The 23,786-nt window shown below is 48.4% G+C and overlaps 1 protein-coding gene across 2 annotated transcripts in view; it reads right to left on the reverse strand.

Annotated features, from left to right (window-relative positions):
- Positions 1–201: 201 nt before the first annotated feature.
- The window catches only part of LSP1 (lymphocyte specific protein 1), a 51,289-nt gene continuing 27,704 nt past the window's right edge, over positions 202–23,786 (reverse strand). For both annotated transcript variants that reach the window (XM_074918058.1, XM_074918060.1), the window contains exons 3-11: positions 21,703–21,792; positions 18,427–18,619; positions 17,332–17,454; positions 14,084–14,127; positions 13,825–13,906; positions 13,326–13,466; positions 12,440–12,520; positions 11,424–11,538; positions 202–1,582 (exon numbers count right to left, since the gene is read on the reverse strand). In XM_074918058.1, coding sequence (XP_074774159.1) covers positions 11,449–11,538; positions 12,440–12,520; positions 13,326–13,466; positions 13,825–13,906; positions 14,084–14,127; positions 17,332–17,454; positions 18,427–18,619; positions 21,703–21,792 — 844 coding nt within the window. In that variant the 3' untranslated portion in view covers positions 202–1,582; positions 11,424–11,448. The remainder of the gene's footprint in view (positions 1,583–11,423; positions 11,539–12,439; positions 12,521–13,325; positions 13,467–13,824; positions 13,907–14,083; positions 14,128–17,331; positions 17,455–18,426; positions 18,620–21,702; positions 21,793–23,786) is intronic.

A 23,786-nucleotide genomic window follows, 5' to 3' on the forward strand; every position in this document is an offset into this window, starting at 1 on the left:
CAGGATGACACTGATCTCCTAAACAGGGCAGGCACCCAAAAAGCTCTTTTCCTCTGTACATCAAGCTCCTTTTCTTCTTGTCACTCAGTCTGATGTTTCCTCTCCTCTGCTTTTTGCTCAAGCAGAGAGCTGTAAGGTCTTAGAAACAGCTTTGCTGCAGGAACTCCTATATCAACAAAATCCTCAGAGTTGCCATTGTTACAACATCTTCCTCAAATTTTATTAAATGCTTACAAAAAAAAAATATCCAGGACGCAGTAAATTTAAGCAGAAAGCACACTGATACAGGAGGAGAAAGAAACTGCCCTCTCCCCTCCAGAAGAGCAGAAACAAACTGCAAAATTATGTTGACATGGGAAGAGGGTAGGAATAAGACCTTAAAGAGGGGATAGGAGACATGCTAACACCATGAAATATGAAGACATGGGAGAGTTCAGAAACAACCCTGGGAGGTGATTAATCGACCTCAATCCCAAGACCAGAGTGCCACTCTTTAGGTGCTCGGTTTGCCCATGTTCACAGCAAGCCCTGACCTCCCCAAACAACTCACTAGGATGCCCTTTCACCAAGGCAGCTTCCAGCATAAGAGCAGCAGCCATTTCCCAGATATCCTGTCCACCTCCAGGAGCGTAGCAGGCAAGTTATCAATGTGCCCACCACCTCTGACATTCAGAAGAAGCGTTTCAACCATTGGCACTGGAGCCCACAGGTTAGAGAACAAGCAAATCCCTCTCCCAGAGAAGGGAGATAACACCAGTGGTCAGCACTCCTCACCTGGGAAACAAAACCTCCAATCCATGTTAGACAGGGAGAGGAAGGCAGCAGCTATTTGAAACAAAGCTGCTATTGCCACTGTCGAGACAGAAAAGTGGCAGAAACATTTTGGCATGGGTATGTAACTGTGATTAAAGGATGATCTGGGAACTAAAGAAAAAAATAGGACTAAGCTGAATGTGGTTTGATGTACACAGAGAGATCAGTAGATGGAAGTCCCTCAAAGCAGATGTTGTAGAGGGACAGAGGCTGCATTGTAAACAGGGGAAGACTTTACCCACAGCTGGCACCAACAGGGTGACAAGTGGTTCTTGTAGTCTCTTCACGCTCAGGATCTGCCCATTGCTCTCCTTTCAAACACTTTTACCTGGTTTCTGTTGAGCTCCCTCTCTCCCACCACCCAGCCACCAAGAGCACAAAAGTCGAAATTCTTCATCATGTAGCAAAAGCCCTGCCAGCTCAGCAGGGCAGAAGATCCCTCTCTTCCAATACTTGAGAAGAAAAAAAAAATAAGGGAGAGAGGGAGCAGAGCCACAGCCTCCCATCTCCATAGCAGAGCCAGATTAAAAAAAAAAAAAAGCCAAAGAGTCACATAGAAGGTTATAACAGGGATGGGTTTTGCCAGCTGATCTAGTTCCTGTCATCCAACCGGAGGCAGCGTGGGGTATTGCTCACACCCCGAGAGGAGTCAGGCTGTACCAAAGCAGACTGACATCGGGCAGGAGAAGAGAAACATCCTTCAGTTATCTTCTGTGCGGCAGAGGAAATAGTGGCATTGAGGGTTGCATCAAGCCAGGACCAAGCTCAGCTGCAAGAAAGAAAAAAAAGTTTATGCACACCGTTTGACCTGCCACGAGCAATACCCTGGGCTGTACAGAGGCTGCATCTCATCTAGCATGGTGATTTCCCCATGGTGAAAAACCACCTATTTTTCCATAGGTGGTTTCCCCCCCCCTCCAGTTTCACAAAGCCCTGTGAATCAGCCCACAAAGCTTCAGCGCTGCAGGACGCTCAACCACGCTGCACGCCCGTGGCGGAGGAGCTGCCGAGGGCTGTACACCCGGCAGAGGTCACGGCTGCCCAGGCAGAGCGAAGGATGTGCTCCTGCCCAGCCCTCTCCTCCCGAGAAGGATATTAGCAGGTTTCCTTCCAAGCCTGAGAAAGCCACTAAAGGGGAGAGCGTGTTCCTACACCCCCGGCAGCCACAGCTCTCCGCTTGGGACCATCTGCGGCAGTATCGGGTTCCTGCAATTCTCGATCTGCTCCACGCACGACAGCTGGTGCAGCCGAGGGACTCCAGCACACAAATGACTTTTCCATTGCATGACAAATGACTCCTCCACACTGACACTGGCCCCACCATTCCCAGTTTGGAGTTGATTGCAGATGGAGCAGAGTTCAGAACAGTTGGGGTCCAAGAGTGGGGTGACCTCTCCTCCACCCATGGGCACTCAATCAGCAGCAAGGAAACTTAACCCTTTGAAAGCCTCTTGACTCAGCTTCTAGCTCATTTTCCTTCCATCTTATCACAAACCCACAGAAGTTTCTCAGGCAGTATTTTCCCCATCGTCCCTGGGTTTTCAGCTCTGGCCTTTCTGTTGGCAGTAAAGCAAGTCTGTCTGTCCCTTTCCTTTTGCTTCATTACACAGGAAGGGGGAAGACACTCACAAATCTTGCTTGTTGCAGAATTTCTCCTGAGCACACAAAGCTCTGAAGCAGACTCATCAAACAAAGCCAAGCATGACAGGGAAGGCAAATAAATTAAGAGCTAATTTCCCTTTGCTGCCTCTTAGCATCTATCTGCCTCACTAGTCAAACACACAGACTCCAGCACAGTCACATGCCGTGGAAGTTACCACCCACAAGGTCTCCAAGACCCACAGCACAGCAGGTTTCAAGTCAGATGGGATCCTGAGATAGTAGGAAGAGTGATTTTAAGAGCATAGACTTTTGTATAAGACCACAAAATCTTGATGTTCTAGGGCACAAATCAGCCTCTAACTTCAGGAACAGAGGGAAGGTTTTCCCAGTGCATGCAGATTGTATCTAAACGTCCCACTCCAAGAACCCCCATGCCCTCCTAAATAGCACTTTGCAGCAAATCCCAGGCAAGATTCTGCTCTGACCCATGCAGGAAACTGCATTTTTCTGGGGTGCAGCAGTCTGTAGTACAAGGAAAACACTTGAAGAACCGATCAGTAGTTGGGAAAGTCACTGTCCTACCTCTTTAGTATTCCCAACACATGGCTGAAGCAGGTCAACCTTATAATTACGGTTTACCAGAGCTGCTAGACCATAGCTCATCTTGTAATAAAGACTGCCCATGTGACCACATTAAACAGGAGCAGATTAAATCATTCCACAATCAATCCTAACATCAGATGCACACAGTAGCTCACCTTGCAGCAGATAATCACACAAGCAGTTACCAATTCCTATGCAAACAGAACCAGAGTAGTGTTGCACAAAAGCAAGTATGCACTTCAACAGAGGTATTTTGGCTTTCTGACCCAGAAGAATCTAGAATATCCATGAGGTTGGGGAGGAGAGAAGGTATATGATGAAGGAATGGGCTATCAGCCTTTTTTTGGGCCAGCACAGACTTATTTTTAAGAGTAGCTCTTAGAACAGAGCAAGACCTAATCCCAACCTTGATCTTAAGGCATGAAGCCGATAATCCACTGGGAATGCCCAACAGTTGTCACCCCCAGCTGGCACAAATCCCCTCCAAGCCCCCTCGCTGAAACAGCAGGAGGTTTCTCATGCCTGCAGCCGAAATAATAGAATCATAGAATAGTTTGGGTTGGAAGGGACCTTTAAAGGTCATCTAGTCCAACCTGCCCTGCAAAAAAGGAGGGACATCTTCAACTACATCAGGTCACTCGGAGCCCTGTCCAGCCTAACCTCGAATGTTTCCAGGGATGAGGCATCTACCGCCTCTCTAGGCAACCTGTGTCTCACCACCCTTACCATAAAAAAAAATTCCTTCCTCTGAATCTACCCTCTTTTAGTTTAAAACCATTACCCCTTGTCATCCTATCACAACAAGCCCTACTAAAAAGTCTCCCCACCTTTCTTATAAGCCCCCGCTTATATGTTGAAAGGCCACAGTAAGGTCTCCCTGGAGACTTCTCTCCAGGCTGAACAAGCCCAACTCTCTCAGCCTTTCCTCACAGGAGAGGGGTTCCATCCCTCTCATTTTTGTGGCCTCCTCTGGACTCGCACCAACAGGTCCATGACTTTCCTGTACTGAGGAAATCAGCTGGTAGCAGTGCACCACTTGCTAGACACTGCCCAGACTCTGCCCACCACAGCCTCTGCTCTGGAAGACAACTTGCCCACCTTGAAAGGCTTTGTGCCCCACATGCCACCTCTTCTGTGCTTTGATTTGCCATTGCACTTTTTTTTTTTTAAAAAAAAAGTCATCCTTCTTCCCCCCACCCACAACCAGTTTTGGCAGACACACCGCCTGCTCACTCAGTACAGATCAGCTTCCCAACCCAGTGCTGACAGCAGCACCGCAAGCCCAAAGGCAACACTGGGCACTCAAACACAAATAGCTGTTTTGGGAGTTTTATTTGGGATAGTTTTCCCGCACAGTAGGTATCACGCTACACACCCACACTAACCAGTGCAGGTTGGGAGCCACCAGGAACTGAGCAGAGCACATGCAATAGCCCCTCTGGGCAACCCTGACAACACCCACCTGCTCTTCCTTGATTCAGGATGCTCAGTTGCGTCCAGCATTGAGGATTAAAGGGCTCAATGATTTATGCCTCATTTCATAGCAAAACTCAGCAACTCTGTGCTGAGAGCCAGGGTAGAGTCAGATTTCTTTCTGGGAGCTGCCAAAGAGTCATTGCAGGTCAGAAGCTGAGTGTTTGCTGTTCGCCAGCCTCGCTCAGGAAGAGAAAGAAGAGAACTGAGACTAGTTTTATCTTTCTATCCCCAACACGGATCCTTAGCTCCACTGTTCAGGAAATCTGAGAAGTGCTCACCAGAAAGAAAAGGAGATGGTGATGAGTTAGCAGCAGAGAGCCAGAAAAGCAGATACGCATCCCCCGCAAGGAGTAGCACAGGGTTGGCTAAAGGCGGTCCAGCTGCAATTGCCAGTGGGGATAAGACCTGACCCAGACCACAACCCATTTCTGCTTCACTGAAGAATGAGTGATACAGGCAGGGCAGGGGCAATGCTCCCCAAGGGAAAGAGAAAACAAGGTTTTATCTTAAATTGAGTGCAGGAGGAGAAGGTTGCCACTGTGCTTGACACAGCAAGGAAAGACCAGACAAAGTCAGTGTTGTGACAAAGCACTTTCTCACTACATAAATGCTGCTTGTTTAAAGTCCTGCATTTCACAGGGATGTCTTTCTGCCAGCTGAAATCAATCAAGGCCACTGTTGACTTTGACTCAAATGACACATGTAATTTATGGCTGTTCTGCTGTACATAACATTGTATCAGAGTATTAATAGCTGGAATTTGGAAAGCCATGAAACACTCCTGATTTGTGCCTCTGGAGAATGTTTCAAAGCTTCAAAATTTCAGACCCGCTCTGTTTCTCTTGACATTTTCTTCCAAATCTCGTTAGGACTTGCCAAGACACGAATGTCTGGGGTCCCAAGGAGCTCTCACTGGATTTTGCACTGACGCCAGAAGCAGAAGGGCTCCAGGTTTGGCAATACAGCTTCCCCCCAGTACATCTCTCGCCCTTGCCATGCCACCTTCAAGACTGGCTGAGGCTACCTTGGGAGACCAAGGAAACCACGACTGATGCTCTTCTCCCACAGTACTGCCTCCACACTCTTAGCTTTTGGATAGAGGAAGAGGAGGCCTTATGTATGAATGTTTCCGAGTCTAACCCAGGGCTAAACCCACAACAACTCTAAGCTTTGTGTTTTCTTCCAGGAGATGACAATGCTGATAACGGTATCATCCTCCATCCAGCCTGCTCCCATCCACCACCACCTTTCTCCCCCTCCCACCCTACCAAAGCCCGGAAAGGACAACCTGAGGCTGCAGCGGCTGCTGAAGAAGGCAGCCAAGAAGAACGCCATCCTAGCATCAGAGCAAGCCAAGTCCTTTCGGTCCAGCCTCTCACCCGTGAATGAGGCCAGCTCTGACCTAGAGCACAATGAGAGCGCTCCCCCAGCAGAGACCCCCGAAACCACAGCAACCCCCTCTGCCAGCCTCCCAACCCGCCTCTCCATCAAGCCCGTCACCCACCGCGTCCCCTCCCCTTTCCGAAAGGGCAAGCCTTTCACACTGAAGGTCACGGAGCAGAGGCGCATTGCCGAACACCTCGTGCTCACAACCTCCTCAGCCACACCCCTGCTACACAAGCCAGGAGCTCCTGAGACTCCACAGCAGCCTGAAGGCACAGACACCAACCTTCCCTCTTCACACAACCCTTCAATATCTGTTTTCCCCCAGCCTCCTCCTTCCAGTGCACCCAGTAAAGAAAGGGCACCAGAGGTTTCCTTTGTCACCAAGGTACATACTTATTTCCACAGTGTCAAGCCACCCAGGGCTAAGACGTCCACATCAAATCAGACCCAAGGAACCGTCAGCCATGAAGAAAAAAGGCCTTCATCACCAGCACCTGAATCAAGCCACCCCAAACCATCTCCAGGGCAGATACCCACCCTGCTCAGTGACAGCAAGGCCACAGCTCCTGCACTGGAGCCTCCTGTCCTTTCTGTTGCAGAGGCAGAGCCTCCTAATGAAGGTCCCAGGTCTGCCCCTACCGAAGAGTCCATCAAGGCCCCTTCGCCCAAACCCAGCACCCCCAATGCCCACACTGATAAGCCTATGACCCATGGAAGTGACACGGAAATATCTGGATTAGAGAGTGCTCCTGAATTACCCAGGCAAGATGGTGATATCCTAAAACCATCAACATCCAGCACTACCTCAAGGCAAGCATACCCGGTGACAGCAACCCTCACACAAGCTAACAGTACTGGCGCCACCTCCACAGACACCAAGGCAGAACATGTCATTCAACCTCAGTTGACCCCCAGTTTACCAAACACCAGCCCTCCCCTCAAAGCTGAGCCAGTGCTATCATCAGGAGAAGACAACAGACCTCCTGGAGCCAGTGCCAGTGGATGGCATCGCCTCAAGAAGCACTTGATGGTACAACCAGAAGCACCCAACTTTCCAGAGCCCGAGCCAGAAAAGTTGGTACAGGAGGAAGGGAGCAAGGAGAAGGACAGCTCTCAAGCAATCGTCAGTCATGACCACAGGCTGTTTAAATCAAGGGCCACAAGGTTGTGGGATGCTATTTTATACCAGATGACAGTCACCAAGGAGAGGAAGCAGCAAGCAGAAGAGAAGAAGCTGCAGAAGGAAGAAAGCGCCTTTCTTCCCCGCCGCTTACCCATCTTTCTATGTAAGCCGCGCTTCGACGCACGGAAACTGAAGGAACTGGCTGCCAAACCCATGACAAAGATCACCACTGTGTTCGAGGTGAGCCGGTTTAGACCCAAAGCGGCTGAGGAGCACACCAAGAGCTTTAACAGAATGGCATCAGGATGGTCAGTCAACTGAAGCCACAGGCTGCACCACCAGGCCCACATCTCTGGAGGTTCCTACAGGGCACCAAGCAAGAGAGCACCTATGACTAGGTTTACTGCCCAGAGACAAGTGTAAGGAAAAAATAAAATTAAATAAAACCCCTGCAAGCCAGCAGCCTCATGCTGTGGGTTTAAGGGTTACTCTCCATATATATGCTTAAACATACCACATCCACAGGTCATCAGCCAGGAAAACAAACATACACTTGTTTTTAAAAGAGCTAACAAGCACTGTATGCAGTGACATGGGGAAGAGAGGGGAGGCACACAGGGAAGAGGACAGACTGCCTGTAGAAAAGCCTGGTTTAGAGGAAGGTGATGGAATCTGAATTTATTTTGTTGCGTTTATTAAAGACAAATACTAGAAAGAGAAACAGTTGTAGAAAAGACAACATGAAAGAATCTGGGTGGCTCCACATCTCCTCTAGGGAGTCTTAAAAACTGAACTGAAGAGAGTACACATCATCTCTTTAGCTTCTGCACTTACAGTGCACCCCACACCCGTTTGATGGGAACAAGGTGGAAACCAGTCCTTTCACCCAAGGCACAGCATAATCTATCCATCCTGCTCTCACATAGTGGTTCCCTGCCTGAAAAATGGGTATCATCATTTGATGTCCTCCTAGGTCAGTCCACTAAATCACAGTTAACAGAAGACTAACTCTGCCGCAGTAATCAAGTTCTGTTATGTATTTTACCAGGCTTTCTTAAGTACAGCTGGGGACTGGTGTTTTCATGATCATCAACAAGAGCATGTGGGTATCTAATTCTGTGTATTTAATCAGGTGCTGGGGTGTGTGTGTGTTCTGCTAAATGCAGTAGTCTCATTTTCAGGGTGAACATCATGATAGATGCATACCTACTGATGCCTGATGTCCTGAAAAAAAAAAGGGTATTTAAAACAAAATCCCCAACTCTGTCCATCCAGAGACAACTTGTGCTTTTCAGTATTACAGTCACCCTTTGCATCTCCATCGACACAAGGCTTATGAGCATAAAAGCTGGAGATCAGCTATTTCTGTTTCAGAAGGGACTTTGTCATATGCTGGGATGTTCCTACACAGTTAATATAGGATTGCTATGTTTAGTCCAAATAGGAAACTTGATACACAGCTCTTTACATTCTCTTCATGTACAGAGGATATGGAGCTGATCAAAATTTCCGCAAGCCAAACTGCAAACAGACTTAGAAACAAAACCAAGAGCCCCTTCTGCTTTCTTGAAATCTTCCAATTTTGTGATGACGCTATAAGAAGAGCTCAGTTATCATCAAACCTTCACTGCAGTTTTCACTTTGCTTGTCTTACCCTCTCTGTTTTGTAACCCCTTCCCTTTTCTAAGGAAAAAAAAAAGAAAAAGAGAGAAGGAAGAATAACACAATTATTCTAAAGTTTGGATTTCTCCAACCTCCCCAAGTTTTACATGAAAAAACCTGAAAAGAGGTAGGTTGGAAATGCACCGATAATCACGAATGGATCCCAGGTAAGCTTCTGCAGGATAATTCAACACGCTGCAAGAGAAGACTGTAGAGAAAGATCCACGCAGCAACACAAAATCAAAAAGAGTGCAGTGTAGAACACGTAGAATGCCTAATGCAGATAAAGATGACCTTACCACACAGCGATAAAATGGCACCTTGCTGTAGCATAGCTAGATGGATGCCTATGCACAACAGTCTGCATTCACAAGATCCACAGCATTAGCATGAAGCAGAACAGCCAATATTGATTACACTTGGGAGACTGACTGAATCGGGCCAGAGAAGATGGTTTCAGAAGCAACTGTGCTTTAATCCACTTTGTCCTGCACTGAGAACAACCATCCAGAACAAACCATCAACTTTTGCATTTGCTGGGCTTCCCACCAGGCTGCATCCACAACCCAGCCCCACTGCACAGGGATGGAGGATGGGAAACTGCTAGCAGGGAGAGCAATTCCTGCAGTGGGAAGTGGAGGAAGATAGGTCTGGCTGCACAGCTTAGCCCTTTTGCCCCAAGACTGAAGGGCAGAGGCACAAAGCAGGCATGGAGAGTCCTGCAGAGACAGACCCTGGTACCAGAGTATCACAGAGGAGAGAACAGATGCCTGGAGGCAACAGACTTCCACCAGCAGCTCTGTGTTGGGAGCCACGGCAGCATGTCCCAGCCTGAGCTGCTGTGCTGAGCAAGGGAAGGGGAACACTGTTGGGAACAGGGTTTGGTTGTTTTGCAATGTCAAACAGCCTCAGGCAGTTGCCAAGAGCCCAAATTGCCACTTAAAGAAAACCTCTTGCTCCGCAGCCTGCTCAGAGGTCCTGCAGCTCAGGAAAGGAAGGGAGGAGGCAAAACTATACCTGTGCTCAAGCAACTAGAAAGCTGATAAGGTGGTGTTGAGCAAGTGACACAGGGTGAGACAGAAGGGTTTGGGAGCAAAAAGGCAATCGTGAAGGCATCTGGCAGTAGGGAAAAAGGATGAATATAGTTCAGGGCATGGAGAGGAGCTGGGGAGCAGGGACCTCGCAGCAGGCAAAACAGCCAGCTAAAAACCCAAAAAGCAAAAGAAGCTAAGATCCTTTGGCTATCACAGTCATTTTGCTATCTACAGTCAAAAAAAAAAAAAATTCCTTGTGAATGAGCCCACAGGGCAATGGTGTTGTGCTGTGGCTGTTTGGAGTACTGGGTAGATCCTAGAGGGCATCTCATGACAGTCACTGGCCTTTCAACAAAAGATGCTGTAAAAAGACCAGAGCCCAGGGCACTTTCCTTTGAGCTGCTTGCAGAAGCTCAGGTATGGCAAAAAAAACGCACCTACTGACAAAAACCTGTTTGCTATAAAGAACTGAAGTTCAGAGGATTCTACCTGGTGCATCAAAACAGACTTTGGAAAAAAAATAAGAGGACTGATAAATAAGAGACCTTAAAATAGGTTTCCAAAAGCCACAAGAAAAGCAATTTGAGGATACAAGTCCTGTGGGCTCCTCCTCCTTTACATCTAAAAACATAGCTTTGGGCAGGCTTGGATTTGTACTGCTGCTCATCTCAAAGTGGTATTCAAGAGAGCTTATCTTCTAAATGGGCACCACAAAAGGAAAAAATAAACCCAAACAAAACAATACACAGCACTCAGAAGCCAGTTCCTTGAGAGATTAAAAAAAAAAGCACAGCCCCCAGAAGAATTCTGAAACAAAAGGTGTTTTGTAGCAGACAGAGCTATTTATAAGCTTGGCTATGAAATAAAGCTTCTTTTTTATAGTAGGAAAAAAAGAGAATGAGCTTGTTTTCACCCCTGACAACTTCCTCCCCTCTCACTGTGCCAGATGCTGCCCGGTTGGATCCAACCAGTTATCACCTCCCTCTACGCCATTCCTCCTTATTGCCTCAACCCTCTACTATCATCCACTCAAGATAACACCAGGATATCTATTAACATAAACACAATATGAGCATGAAATCCTAAAACCGTTTCAAGAGGGCACAGAGACAGAAACCCGGCTCTGCCTTCCCCCTTGCTGCACATCAGAGGACGGTCCTTTCTGCTCTGTTGGTCTACCCAGCACAGCAGATGTGCGTGTCCTCCCCACTACAACCCTATTATGGACTGGTTCCTAGAGGCTACTGAAATCATTAAAAGTTTTTCCCCTGATTAATTCAGTAAATCTGGGAATTAGACCCCAGAAGCATCTGAATTTCAGGAGTAACATCAGCCCCCATGCTGAGCCAGAATGACCTCCAGCTATCTGCTTCTCCTTGCAACATAAGATAAAACAGCAGATAGAGACTGTTCCTTTGAACTAGCAAAGGCAAACACATCTTGACCAGAGCAGTATTAGCTAAGGGACTTACTCTACAGATTAAACTAACATAGGTATCCAGCTTTCTAGCAGCATCAGAAAGTGAGAGTCCAAAACAAACCCCTGCTGTGTAGCCACTCCCTCCCAGCTCAGAAAGTCAGGCGTTCACCCAGAAGCAAGGCTCCAGCTGCTACCATACAGTACCTTCCAACTCACCCAAAGTGGAGCTGGCAGAAATAACGCCAAGTCCTGCCAGAACAGTGCCAGGAGTTTGTTACACAACGCAAGGTCATACCCCACCTACCTGGTTAATGAGTTCTCCAGGCATGCTATTGCTCCGCAGCATCATCTATCAACACCTTCTTGTACTGGCCATGGCCTGTCGCAACAAATTTATACTTCTTGCCAGAAGGAGTGGACTGAACAGGAGAGAAAGAAAGAAAGAGCCGAAGTCAGCTTTTTTCTCCCCCAAAATAGGTAGCTAAGATCAAATAACTGAAGCCAGAGGAACATGCGATACAGTTGTCTGTAATCCCAGAGGGGCTGGAGACAGCCTACTCTGTGCTCCCTTCTTGCCCTTCCCACATAAACTCCCTGCACAGACCAACCAGCACTTTCTGTAGGCGTAAGGTAACACAGCAAGCGCAGGATGTGTAATAGGAAAGGGAAGATGTAACTCCAGGCACCAGGAGGGAGGGCTCATCTAAGAGCCTAGAACCCCCAAGCCAGCGTTGGTTTCACCCAAGGCAAGAGCCAGTTTCATTTACCACATGCTGGCAGCAGCACCAACCCAGGAACAGACAAGGTATTTTGATCTTCCTCTCCCAGCCTGGATAGTTCAAGCAGCAGATGCTTGCAGCATTTTAATAGGCATGCCCACAAATGTATCGGTAGGCACAAAACCCTGGATCCATCCGCAAGTGTTGATACTGTCTTAGGTTCACTTCCACTTAATTTTGCATGTTTTCTTTACTCTCAAGATTAAAAAGCATAACAAGAGCACAGTAATACACATCTACTGTTCAATCTGAGCCTAGAAGGCTGGGGCTCCCATCTCCTGGGCTGAGAACAACATGCTATTCAAGAGACCCTTCAGTATTACTGGTTATAAAACAATTTTTGCCCCCATTTTACTAGGGCTGAAGCAATAGCAGCTCACTGTTAGGAAGAGCTCTTAGGTATGCAATTGTGTTGACAGATACAGGCAACCCTTGCCCTACAGAACACCACTGTCTCCTCAATACTTCCAACCCAGCCAAGAGTTCTTTTCTTTTCCACAGTGGAGCAAGTGCTTTCATACTCACACAGATACTAACTCACCTTGATATTGGTCTCAGGTTTGGGACTGCCCTTCTGTTCCCAAAGGCTTCTTTTACTCACAATGTCTCCAGCCACGATATCCTGAGAAGATGATGTTCTCATTACCCTTCACTGCTAATGCTGCTGAACATGCTTTTGTTCACATCACTTTCAAACCCACACCTCTGACCTCCTTTTTTATTTATAATATCACATCATCTGACCCATGACAGCTGCAGCTAAAACCCATGACTGTGAAAACTTCTTCCGTTTCCCAGTATATCCTGTTTTCCTCTTTCTCACTCTCTTCAACCAGAGCCTGGATCAGAGACCCAAGATGTTTATTTTCATAAGTTCATTAGCTATTTAAGACATGTTAACATCAAGGCTTTTATTTTACGGAAGGAATTTTGCTCACATAAACACAGATTTGCAACCAATGCATTGCAAATCAGCCTCACTCACATTGACCAAAAAGTGAAATTATTAAGAGAGCAATACATAATAATCTTTGCATTTTCCAAGTTTACAAGACTTATGATCTTGGTACTATGTGCAAACTCGTGCTCAACAACTGGAGCTCCATCCTAGCCCCTGCAGAAGACATACACATTCTCCCCACAGCTGATTTTATTCCTGTTTCAAAACAGAGCCTCAACCAGCATGACAGAGGCTTTCCTAGCTGTACCACCAAGGAACAATTTGGGACCCTAGCACAAAGTGAAACTCTGACCTATAAGGCCTTGCATCCTGATGAAGGAGATTGGATCTCTAACACAGATTCCTTGAGAGCTGGTGGGCATCACCAACGAGCTGTACCAAGAGGCTAATGCAAGCGTAATACATGTGCCCAGAGAGCAGCCCCTCTCCCCTTCTGCAAGCACGGCGAGCCCTGCAAGCGCCATACCTTACAGGGCTGAGACTTCACGGCAGACTGAGCTGCAACCTCTCCAGTCTCCCAGAGGCTTTTCGTGCTGGCTACCATCATGCTCGTAGTTGGAAGGTCAAGAGAGGGCTGTCGAACAGGTTTTGGAGCCTTTGTGGATGTCTGGAAAATAAATAGTGAAAGATCACCATCAGAGAGTGTGTGCTTTTTTCCCCCCCGGTAATTGGAGGTCCTCAGGGATGAGGGGTCATAAAAGGAGACTTGTAGGGTCTTCCTAGTTCCTGCCAGATACTCTCACCCATTAAGCCTCACCCATGAGGATACAAGGATGGGACAGCTCGCTAAAGAAACCTACTTTATGCTGCTGAGGGAGATACAGACAGAAGAAAGGGTTGCTCCCATCCAAGGGGGAATGATTCAGTTGTCACCTCCCAAATGGTAAGACTAAGAGACACAGTGGTAGAGCAGCACCCAGCAAAGAGGGCTCCTTGGAGGGTGGAGACAGAGACCAGCAGCCCACCTCAATAGCCTGCGTGTACTGCTCCAGCCTGTCATCGATCTTCGACACAGGGAGAGGAGGCTGAGTCTTCTTTATGCTGTTACTGGAGAGCAGAGGAGAGAAGAGGATTAAGATGATCCCCCAGTGCCTCAAGCAGAAGGGAGGACTTTGAGAGCCACAGGCAATCTGTCACTCCTGCCCTTCCCCATAGCAGGGCTCACCAGCATCCTCCATTTGCAGGAAGGGACCTGCTTTACCCCAAGGTCAACCCTAAAAATACCTTTTCTTTATTGAGCGGTTCAGCGACTCAGTTCTGTCCGTGATCTAAAGTGGGAGACAGGAGAATACAAAGATATTAGTATTTTTAATCCATAGACCTCAGATGGATGTAGGTCACCTCAGCTGACCATAATTCAACCATTTCTCTTTCCTGATCCCTCAATGCAGATTTTGGTTAGAAATGCCTCAGTCCCATGTTCCCACCCTGGTCAGATACAGTGAGCATCCTCTTCCCTTCTCCTTCCCAAGGCAGGTGAGCAGAACCGTAACCAAAAGCACCAGTGCACAGTAGCAGCCCAACCAGTTTCAGGTGCAAACCAATAATGTGCAACTTGACTGACACCTGAAACAGCAACCAAGACCATTTTCTCTACTTCCTCTGCTCAAGGACTTTCTCTCAGACACTTAGTTTCCTAGATAGGCACAACAGAGAAAGTGGCAAGTGTGGAAAGACATGGGGGAAAACTAGGGGCACTGCCAGCTGTGTCTGCAGACGAGGAGCCAAGCACAAGAGCAGCACAGACATGAGTTACATGGACTTATCCACACCAGAGAAGCACACAGACAGGGCAAGTCAGCACACGGAGCCACCTGCAAGGCAGCCCTTGGGTCAAGCCATTGGGAAAGAAAGTTTTGCACAAGAGGCTCCTGCACAATAACTCTTTGGCCAAGACAGGAAGACAAGCAAACACTCCACAACCACTAACTAAAGGAATGCTCAAATGTTGCTAAACCTTACAGCTCTTTTGCGCTCCAGAAAGCACAAACACAGAGAGAAAAATCACTTTCAAGTCAAAACAGGAGACTCTTTCTTAACAGCAGCTCCTACAGAGCCAAGGAGCAGCAACCAAGTAACAAGGATCCTTCCCTCCCTGTGTAAATGCTGTCTGTGCCACAGGAAACATCATCTATCAAATTAGCAGATAAAAAGCAGCACTAAGTGCTCATTTTAAGGCTCTTTCAGGGTGGCAAATTTTAGCTAAGCAGAAGACAAGACAGTGTCACGGAGATGACCCATTTAACAGCTGTGTCCAAGAGCACAACCACCAAACAGTGCAACCCTGGCTAATAGAGATGTGCAATGGAGAGTCACTCTGCAGGGTCCCGACATAGCAGCATGACAGATATGCCATCAACCAACTTTTTCTGCTGGACAGGCTGTCTGCCTGCTGCCAGCTTGCTCCTTTGCTTGGTGCTGCAGGAATTGATGCTCGTCTCTGAGCTGTGACTTCAGAGATTGGGTTGCCCATCCTTCCAGGACATTGATGGGCAGGCTGGCACCTCATGGGGCATAACAGCACCTGGAAGAGGAATCTGGTAGATTCCTGCCTGTGTCTCAGCTTCTCAACCACAAGTAGATAAGATATCAATAGGAAAAAACCTGGCCAATCCTGCCAGAGAGATGCTGTGCAGGTACAAACCACCCACAGGTGCTTCCAAAAGGTCATGAATGAGCATCAAGTTAAACACAGAGAGGCCTAGAAAAGGCTGTAGGTGACAGTAGATCTCAGCACGACTGTCTAGGCGGGAACACACTTTCCTTAAGCTATTTGGAGACCACCTCCCCCTGCCCAGTAGGGCTATTCTTTGCAGCGAGAGTCTTGCATTTCTCTGGTCCAAAGCACTTTCTGAAGGCCAGAAACAACCACAGTTGTTCACTCAGCCAGCCTCCAAACTCAGAGCTCACAAGCAGCCTGAGAGAAAACATGGCTGGTGCAAGGCTTCCCCCTGCCCCCACATCTGTTTAAGCCCCCAGGCCACACTCTGAACCCCAAACACCCCATCACACTGCAACCCAACACCCACCTGACCAGATGTTCCTGGCCTCCACCAGCCACAGCTGGCAGCGGAGCTCCCCACCCACTGCAGATGCTCCTGTCTTTCTACTACGAGAAGTGTTTCTGCTGAGCGATCCTGTGCCAAAACACCTTCCTGGTGGTCAGTGTGTTTAATTCTTTGTGCTCGCACAAAGCCCTGCTAGCTGGGGTGTAAAGATCCTCCTTCCTTTGGAAAGATCCCAAGCTCATATTTTTCCTGAACAGCTTTACATTCATCTTTGTGTATTGGTGAGCTCTGACATCACCATTATAAAACACAGAGACTAGACTTCTAAACCTTTCCCTGGGCTAATCCTAGTAGCAGCAGCTAAGCTCAGGTCAGGAAACTATATGTGTTTTGGGGTTGTAATGGCAAAAGTTTCAGCACATAAAAGGTACTGGAAGTGTTTCCCACATTTCCCCACCAGTCCCACTCCACAGATATGCTTTGGCCACCCCTACCTCACTTTTCAAACCTAACAGCACATGGCCTGCATCCAAACCTACCCTTTCTCCCCTCCTTTTATTTGACTTTTAAAAGGATTCTTCATAAAGAGCAAGAATCTGATGGTTGTAGATGATGAAACCTTCCTCTTACAATCTATTTACTGGGCAAGAGGAAGTGTTCAGACAACCCTCCCCATCCAGGAAATATTGCCCAAGAAGCTAATAGCACAGATCTAAATGCAAAAAAGCAAAGATAATACCAACAGCAGATTTGCTATCAACAAGCTTAGGGCTTACAAAGACAAAAAGCCATTCAGTACAGGAATCACTTATCTGTACCTATTGTATGTAAAAGCACACGCACAGAACTGAGGATTTGTAGTAAATGTAACAGAAGTCATGAGATTCAATTGAGGTGGTGTTAAAAATGGAAGTTTCGCAAGAGCATCGATGCATACAGATGTGACTGGGAAGGACACAATGCTTCAGAGATCAGGAATCCCAGTTTGTTTAAAAAACTTAAGTCATACTTTCTGATTTTAATCAAGAAAGGGAAATTCCAGTGCTTCAAGTTTTGGGGTTTTTTTTCTGGGGGAAGGGAAATTTTATTTTCTCATAAGTGTGTAGTCATCATTTTCATGTGTAGTCTTTGACCAAATTCACAAGATGAAAGCAGACATCTTTATCAGTATTACAATATTCCCTGGAGCCCTCAGTGAACTTTAGACTTCTACGGTGGTTGGCAAAGTATACACAGAGACAGTTCCAGCTTCCAACAGCCCAAGCAGGCAAAACAGGAGGAGAGGAGGTTGACAGCCAAGGAAGATGAGGGAAACAGACCAAGTGATTTGCCCCAGCCTGTAGCAGGAGTGGGATAACAGGATTCATCCTCTACATTGTTGTGAGCCCTGGGTCATCTTTCCTCACCATTAGTTAGGTGCTCTATCCCAATAGTTGCCTCCAGAGGGGCCCCAGGAACACAAACCTTGATGGAGCACACAGCAGTGTGGTCAGAGCACAGCTCCTCCTCTTCCAGACTGGCAGGGCTTGGGGCCTTCTGGCGCTTTTCTGGTGTTTCTTCTTCTTCATTTCTCCTTCTCTTCTTTTCCTGAGTGCAGAAAACGAACAAGCCAGGAAGCAAGCTGGTCAGACTGCTTACTATGCAACAAAAGTGATTTTTCCCGTCTCCCAGGCTTCCTGCTTTACACTAAACAAACACATGAGCTCAGAAACTTTGCTTCACATCATCTAATTTAGAGATATCCAGGAAGAAGCTCATATGTCATGGAGGGAGGGTGGCTGTAGAAATCAGAGAAATTTTGCAGGATCAAGGTTCCAAAATGATATGGAAAGAGGTCCTTGCATCAGTTAAAGATTTCTTACCACTTTTGAGACAGGAAAATGTGAATTTCTCATTTAAAGGGCAAAAGGAGAGAGAGCAGCTGCCTTTAGAATAAAGGGCTAGACACACACACTTCAAATGCAGAAAGCATTCCAGCCTCAGCAAGTAAAAAATCCATTTACAACAAAAGATATTTGAAGCTCAGCCACCGTAACGGGTTTGCACACCACTCAAGTTCCAGCTTTGTGTCTCTTATTAACCAGGAATTACACCTCATCAGAAGAGCAATGAAAGAAAACCTCAGCTGGGAACAATGCAAGATTTAAATACACATCAAGCCAAAGTGCTCCAAAGGTGTGATAAAGGCTGCGGAGAAAAAAAACAAGCAGTAAAATTTTGATTCAAGTTTTCCTGAAGAGCTACTCACTGCCCATAGAACCACAGAAGTAGGCAGTAGCACTGTCCTTCTCTGCATTTATTACAGAGACATGCTAAACCATCACAATCTCTGTAGGCAAACACACCACCCTCACAAGAGGGCAGAGACTGCCTGCAGTGACTCCAAGAAGGCACATAGGCAAGAGTGGCACCAGCCCCAGGTTATGCCATAAAAGTGTGTCTACTGGGCTCAACACCCAGAAGCGTAAGCAGCAATGGTGAGCCGAGTTCTTGGAGAGCAGCCCCCAGCTCTCCCACCAGCCCTATGGAGAAAAGAAGATCAGCTCCTCCTGATCCCACCTCCTGCTCAGCTCTCTCTTCTTCCTGCTCTTGGACCCGTTCTTCCTCCTGGCACAGCCTCTCTTCCTCCCTGATAACAACATTCTCCTCCCGGATCTCCTCTGTGCTTTCCTGATCCAGCTGTATCTGCTCCAGCTTGACTTCAGCTTCCCTCACACCACTGTCCTCCTCTTCATATGACTGTCGTGGAGACCTAGAGGTGGGAGAGAGAGAAATCAAAGAAGGAAAACATTGTTACGAGCCTACAGACACCATCAGGTTCCTCAGACTGCTAGAAATCCAATTTTACCACTTCCCCAAGCCTACAACTTGCTGGGTGTTTTACACCAGGGCTCACAGCCACTTCATGGTGCCATCCAGTTGTAACAGCGGTCACATCACTCACACTGTGTCCAAGACACAGCTCCACTAAGAGGTGTGGCAGACCTGAAGGTATCTGCACCTTTCCAGCCTCACCGCAGGCAGGACCCACAGGAAAACAGAGATCAGACCTGCATTCAGACCCCAGGCAGAGAGGGCACTACCACCATGATGTGATGCTGGCTCAGTTCTCTGCTTGGCTACAGCCCAGATCCCAGGTGAACCAGCATGGTCTGTGGCCCTGGTACACAGACACAGATATGACACTGCCCCCATGGATCTCAGCATCAATTCAATGTGGAGCGCCAAACACAGCCTTTCTCTGCCTAAACTCATCTTCCCGCTGGAGAAGGATCCAACCAACAACATGTGAACATGCTTCCCAAGATTCCCTTTTGCCCTAACTGAAGCTAAACGGCAGGGCAAGGCTGTATGGCCAGTCACATGAGGTTATTTTGTTTGCAAGGCACAGTGCTCCACAAGCAATGCTGGATCTACACCTGACCCCGAGCCTCAGTTTTGCCCACTGGAATAAATCACACCTCTACGCATGTCACTCATTTCATAGCCCAGCAAAACAAAGCAGTCGCAAAGCGGCCAGGGTCACCCCTTGGCTCAGGTTTAAAGAAAACACAACAGGGTTTGTACAAGAGGATTCCTCCAGGTCTCTGAGGCTGCACAGAGGAAACTCCGGAGTACGTTGAAGCAGCCAGCTTTGCAAAAGCAGAACAGCCTATGCCTTTGGGGCACAGTCTGTGGGAACACATAACCCCAGGGCTCTCACTGGCTCACAGCTGTGCACCAAGATGTCATTGCCATCTTACTTTGCCCAGCCAGAGAATAGCTTCCTCCTCCCACCTGTTTCTTAGAAAAATCAACTGGCTTGCGACAGCAAGGCTCAAGAGCTGGCTAGCAGGCAGCTGCCAAAGTGCACGGCTGACTCACCACTTCTGCCTCACCAGCCAGCACCAAAACACACAAAAAAAAGTTCAAGCAAGACACTTCCACCCACCTCTCTGCTGCTGGGAAAGCAGCTCACAGGACAGCCACCATCCAGCCCTCCTCACTGACCACACAGGGAAAAAGCTGACGCATACACCAGCTCATTTGGCTTGCTACTAACCATCCTCCCACAACAGCACAGTCACCAACAGCAAACGGGCTCTGAATGCCCAGGTAACTAGTTTCTCCTAATCAGGATGCTAGCAATGCCTCCAGCTAAAGTGCAAGCTCATATTAAAAATTAAGGCCAGCAGATATGATGCAGTCTACAAGATGCCTTTTGCACCACAACAACTTTGTATGGGATGCTGCTAGCCTGACACAGCTCCCACCCTCTTGCATGCAGCTCATAGCATGGCTCTCCCTGCACAAAGCGGGGGAATCAGAACCAAAAATAAAACATGCCTTCGCACCAAAGTCCTCAGGGGATGCAAAAGGTGTTTTATCTCCACGCAACAGAGAGCAACTGTCTCCATCCCCTCACTTGCAGCCACCACCTAAACATCTTTCACATGAGAAAAAACAGGGTTTGCTCCCTAATCAGGTAAGCAGGAGAGAGGGGAGCTGGGAAACCCCGGCCACTGCACAACCCAGCCAGACACACAGCATACCTGTACTCACACCACACTCCAAGCTTATCCTTCAGGACAGCAAGGGCAGACTTGCTGAAAGGACTTGATAGAGTACAGCCACCCCTTAGAGCAAGCCCAGCTTTTGCAAAAAGCCCCCTCCCAGCAAACCAACAGGGTCTGAGCCTCCCCCAACCACCCCAGCAAAAGCCTACTCGGCTACAGCCGCTGCCTTTAAAGCACCACCCCTCTCTGATGGGCTTCACCTGCCACAGATGCCACCTTCCCTGCTCAGCACCCTCCTGCCCTGCTACAGAATAAACACAAGCATCACATAAAAACCCAAGGAGCAATTTCTGGAGAGGATAACACAATCCTTCCAGCAAATTCTCCTTTGAAAGCCAAGGAGGGAATAGCAGCAGCCTTTCTGGACAAGCTCTTTGCAGGGGGGGTGGAAAAGGCAGCATGCCAAAAAGCAGATGAGGCCAATTCCTAATTGCTCCCACAGATGTGATAATCAACACTGTGGTGAGGTGCTTGAGCAATGCTTGTGGGGTCAGGGCTGCAAAGGTACAGCTTGCAGAGTGGTTTAGCTACAGTGTTTGGAAAAAAGTAAGAAAGAGGCAAGCTCTATTTATTTGTTCAGCAATAAATATTAATCTTAGGCATTTTTTCAGTCTCAGGGGTAAAGAAGAGGCTGTGTCATCACAGGGGCAAAATTCCCTATAAAATCAAGCTGCTGAGAGAGCTGAGTCACAGACTTCACATGCAGGTAGACGGTGTCCAAGGGAAATGGTTAAGGCAGGAGTTTGGTTCAGCTCAGCAAGGGGAGAGTGATGGGAGATGGGGACTAACCAGCTGGCACACAAGCACCTCTCAGGGCTTTGCTGCCTGTTTTCCCCCACTGAAAGAAGACTCAAGCACAAGGTGGGCTGGGGCCATAACACCCACTACGCTGACTTGAGCCAGGAAGCAGCAATAACTTAGAACAGCTTTTTAGGCTGGCCTGGATTATGTTAGAGGCCGTTTCAGCCCCTGCAGCAGCTCAGGTGGCTTAAATCCGCTGTTGTCACTCCTCCAAACCCAGGCGTCCTGGCAGGCTGCCATTGCTTGGAGCGCAAAGCTCAATCCAAACATCCCCGAAGCCCAGGGCAGCCCCTGAGCCTGTTTCACCCTGCTAGCCCAAATAGCAAGCGGCGAGCATCCGTCCTAGCAGTGCGGGATGCTCTGGCCTCGTTTTTATGCATGCAAGGCTTGACTTTGGCTTGGTCACCCCTCCTCGGAGATGGTCCTTTTGCTGGGCACGTTGGTTCCCCTCCCCTCCATTCAGCTGTGTCCTACGCACCTCTGCTTGCGCTGCTCAAGCTTCTGGGACCAGTCACTGAAGCCTTCATCCTCTTCCAGCTCTGAAGTCCCAGATGGCTTAAAGTCATAACTGAAACACAGCAAGAAGGAAAATTAGGATGAGGAAGATGCAAAAAAACCCAAACCTGGCCTGAAAGAGCCCCAGACTGATATTGCCCTTCTCTCCCTCCAGTTACTGCATCTTCTTTCCTCTGGCTGCTCCCAAATCCCACTAGAAGCTCTATCCTCCATTACAGCAAAGACACCGTGTGCTTAGGAGCACCCCTGTATAAAGGGGGTCTCTCAGGGCACCACTACAAGATAGAGAGGCAGAAGGAGCACCCCACTGCCAGCCTGGTCTCTGGGGCTGTACACAAGCAAGCAAAAGACAAGCAGCACATCAAAACTAAGAAGTCTATGGTTTTCTTCTGCAGCGGAGCTGGCTTGTTTGGACCAGAGATGTTTCAAACTCAGTTGCTGCTTGTCCTGCGCTTGTACACAGCCCCATAAGAAAGACATCAGCAGGAGCCAGCCTGAACAGATGAGGAAGACTCAAAGATTAGGACACTGGCTCACATTCTGGGTTGGATCCTCACGCTCCCCTACAGCTCTGAGCCAGTCAGGTGCACTTGCACCACCCCGGCTCCCCGCCTGTGGATGCTCTACTGCTGTACGGCGCCGCAGCCCTCCCGGGGCACACAGCTGCTGGCACCAGATGCAGGCTGGCCATGCACAGGGATTGTTGGGTTTTCCCTATTTCTTTCCTTGCATTCACAAGCAGACTCGCCTCCCAGCCAGGGGTCCTGGGTGGGCAGGCATGTTACAAGCGTTGGCCTGAGGAGGTGGCTTCACAGATGGTTTTGGGACACAAGTCGGTCACGTTGCCTGGGAATGGGAATTAGGATATGGTACTCACAGATTAGTTTAAAACTCAGAGGTTCAAAATATGTAATAAGCATGGGTGGGCCTTTTCTTTGCCTTTCTGGGCTCTTAAGATGTGTCAGAAGGTGCCTGGCCTCCTCTGCGACGCCTGTGGCTTGAAATATAGGGCATTTCTCTGAGATTCAAGAGTCTCATATTGAACTGGCTGCAGGAGCTGAGGGTTTACAAAAAGACACAGGCCCTCACCAGGGAGGGTAGAGGAGGGGAGCACCAAAACCAGCTGCTCACCCACAAGTTTAAGCACAGCCCAGCTCCTGCTGCGCTTCAGCACCCCCTTGGACTGCCCAGCAATGATGCCACGTAGGTCCAGGACGCTGCAGCCTGGTCTGGGTTATTTTCTGCTGAGTGTGTAGCAGCAGCTTGTGGATGTCCCAGGATAACACTCAGGAAATTTGATGTGGAGGCAGGATGGGACCATGCATCTGCTGAGTCCCTGGTCAGGGCTTCAAGAGAGTTGATAATGCCCAAGGCAGAATCGTTCTGGTATTTGTGGCCTCGGCAGCAAATGTATGCTCAGGCTATCAGAGAAGCTCCCAGGGGGCAAGGGAGACAAGCCAGATGCTGTTTGGAAACTGGTCTCCCTTGCCCCTTTGCAAAGACAGCCCCGGGGGAAGCACCAAGCCGGCACAACCCCATCAGCACTTCTGTAGCAGATGTCCATCCCTCCAGCACGTCTTTCCTGCAAACCCGGCGTTTTTCAGGTTATTTCTCTTTTTTTTTTTTAGTGGGAGGAAGGGGAGAAGAGAAGCTTTGCTCTGGCCCTTTGGTGCAAGGAAATGCCGAGGGTGGGTTTACACAAACAGGAGTGACATGGAGGGGATGAGTCCCAGCGCGGGAAGAGCCGGGGGAAGGAGGAGGTAGTGTTTACACAAGGGAGAGCAAAGCTTTTCCAAAGATTAATAGCCAGGCTTGACCCCAGCTGCATGAGCAAGCCCAGGTGGCTGTCAGCAGCTGCAGAAGAAAGCAGGGGATGGCCAGAGAAGAAACATCCTTCTGGTGAAGCCTGGCCCAGCGAGCTCAAGCATCACGGACCAGGGAGCAAAACCCCTCATTTAGGAGTTCTTGTCATTGCTCCCTTCGCAGATGCTTAAGCACACAGTTAAATCCGGGCACCAACAGTTCTGTGGGGTCAGCAGCATGTCT

The sequence above is a fragment of the Athene noctua genome, chromosome 14 (assembly GCF_965140245.1).
Source record: "Athene noctua chromosome 14, bAthNoc1.hap1.1, whole genome shotgun sequence".
Taxonomy (NCBI): Eukaryota; Metazoa; Chordata; class Aves; order Strigiformes; family Strigidae; genus Athene; species Athene noctua.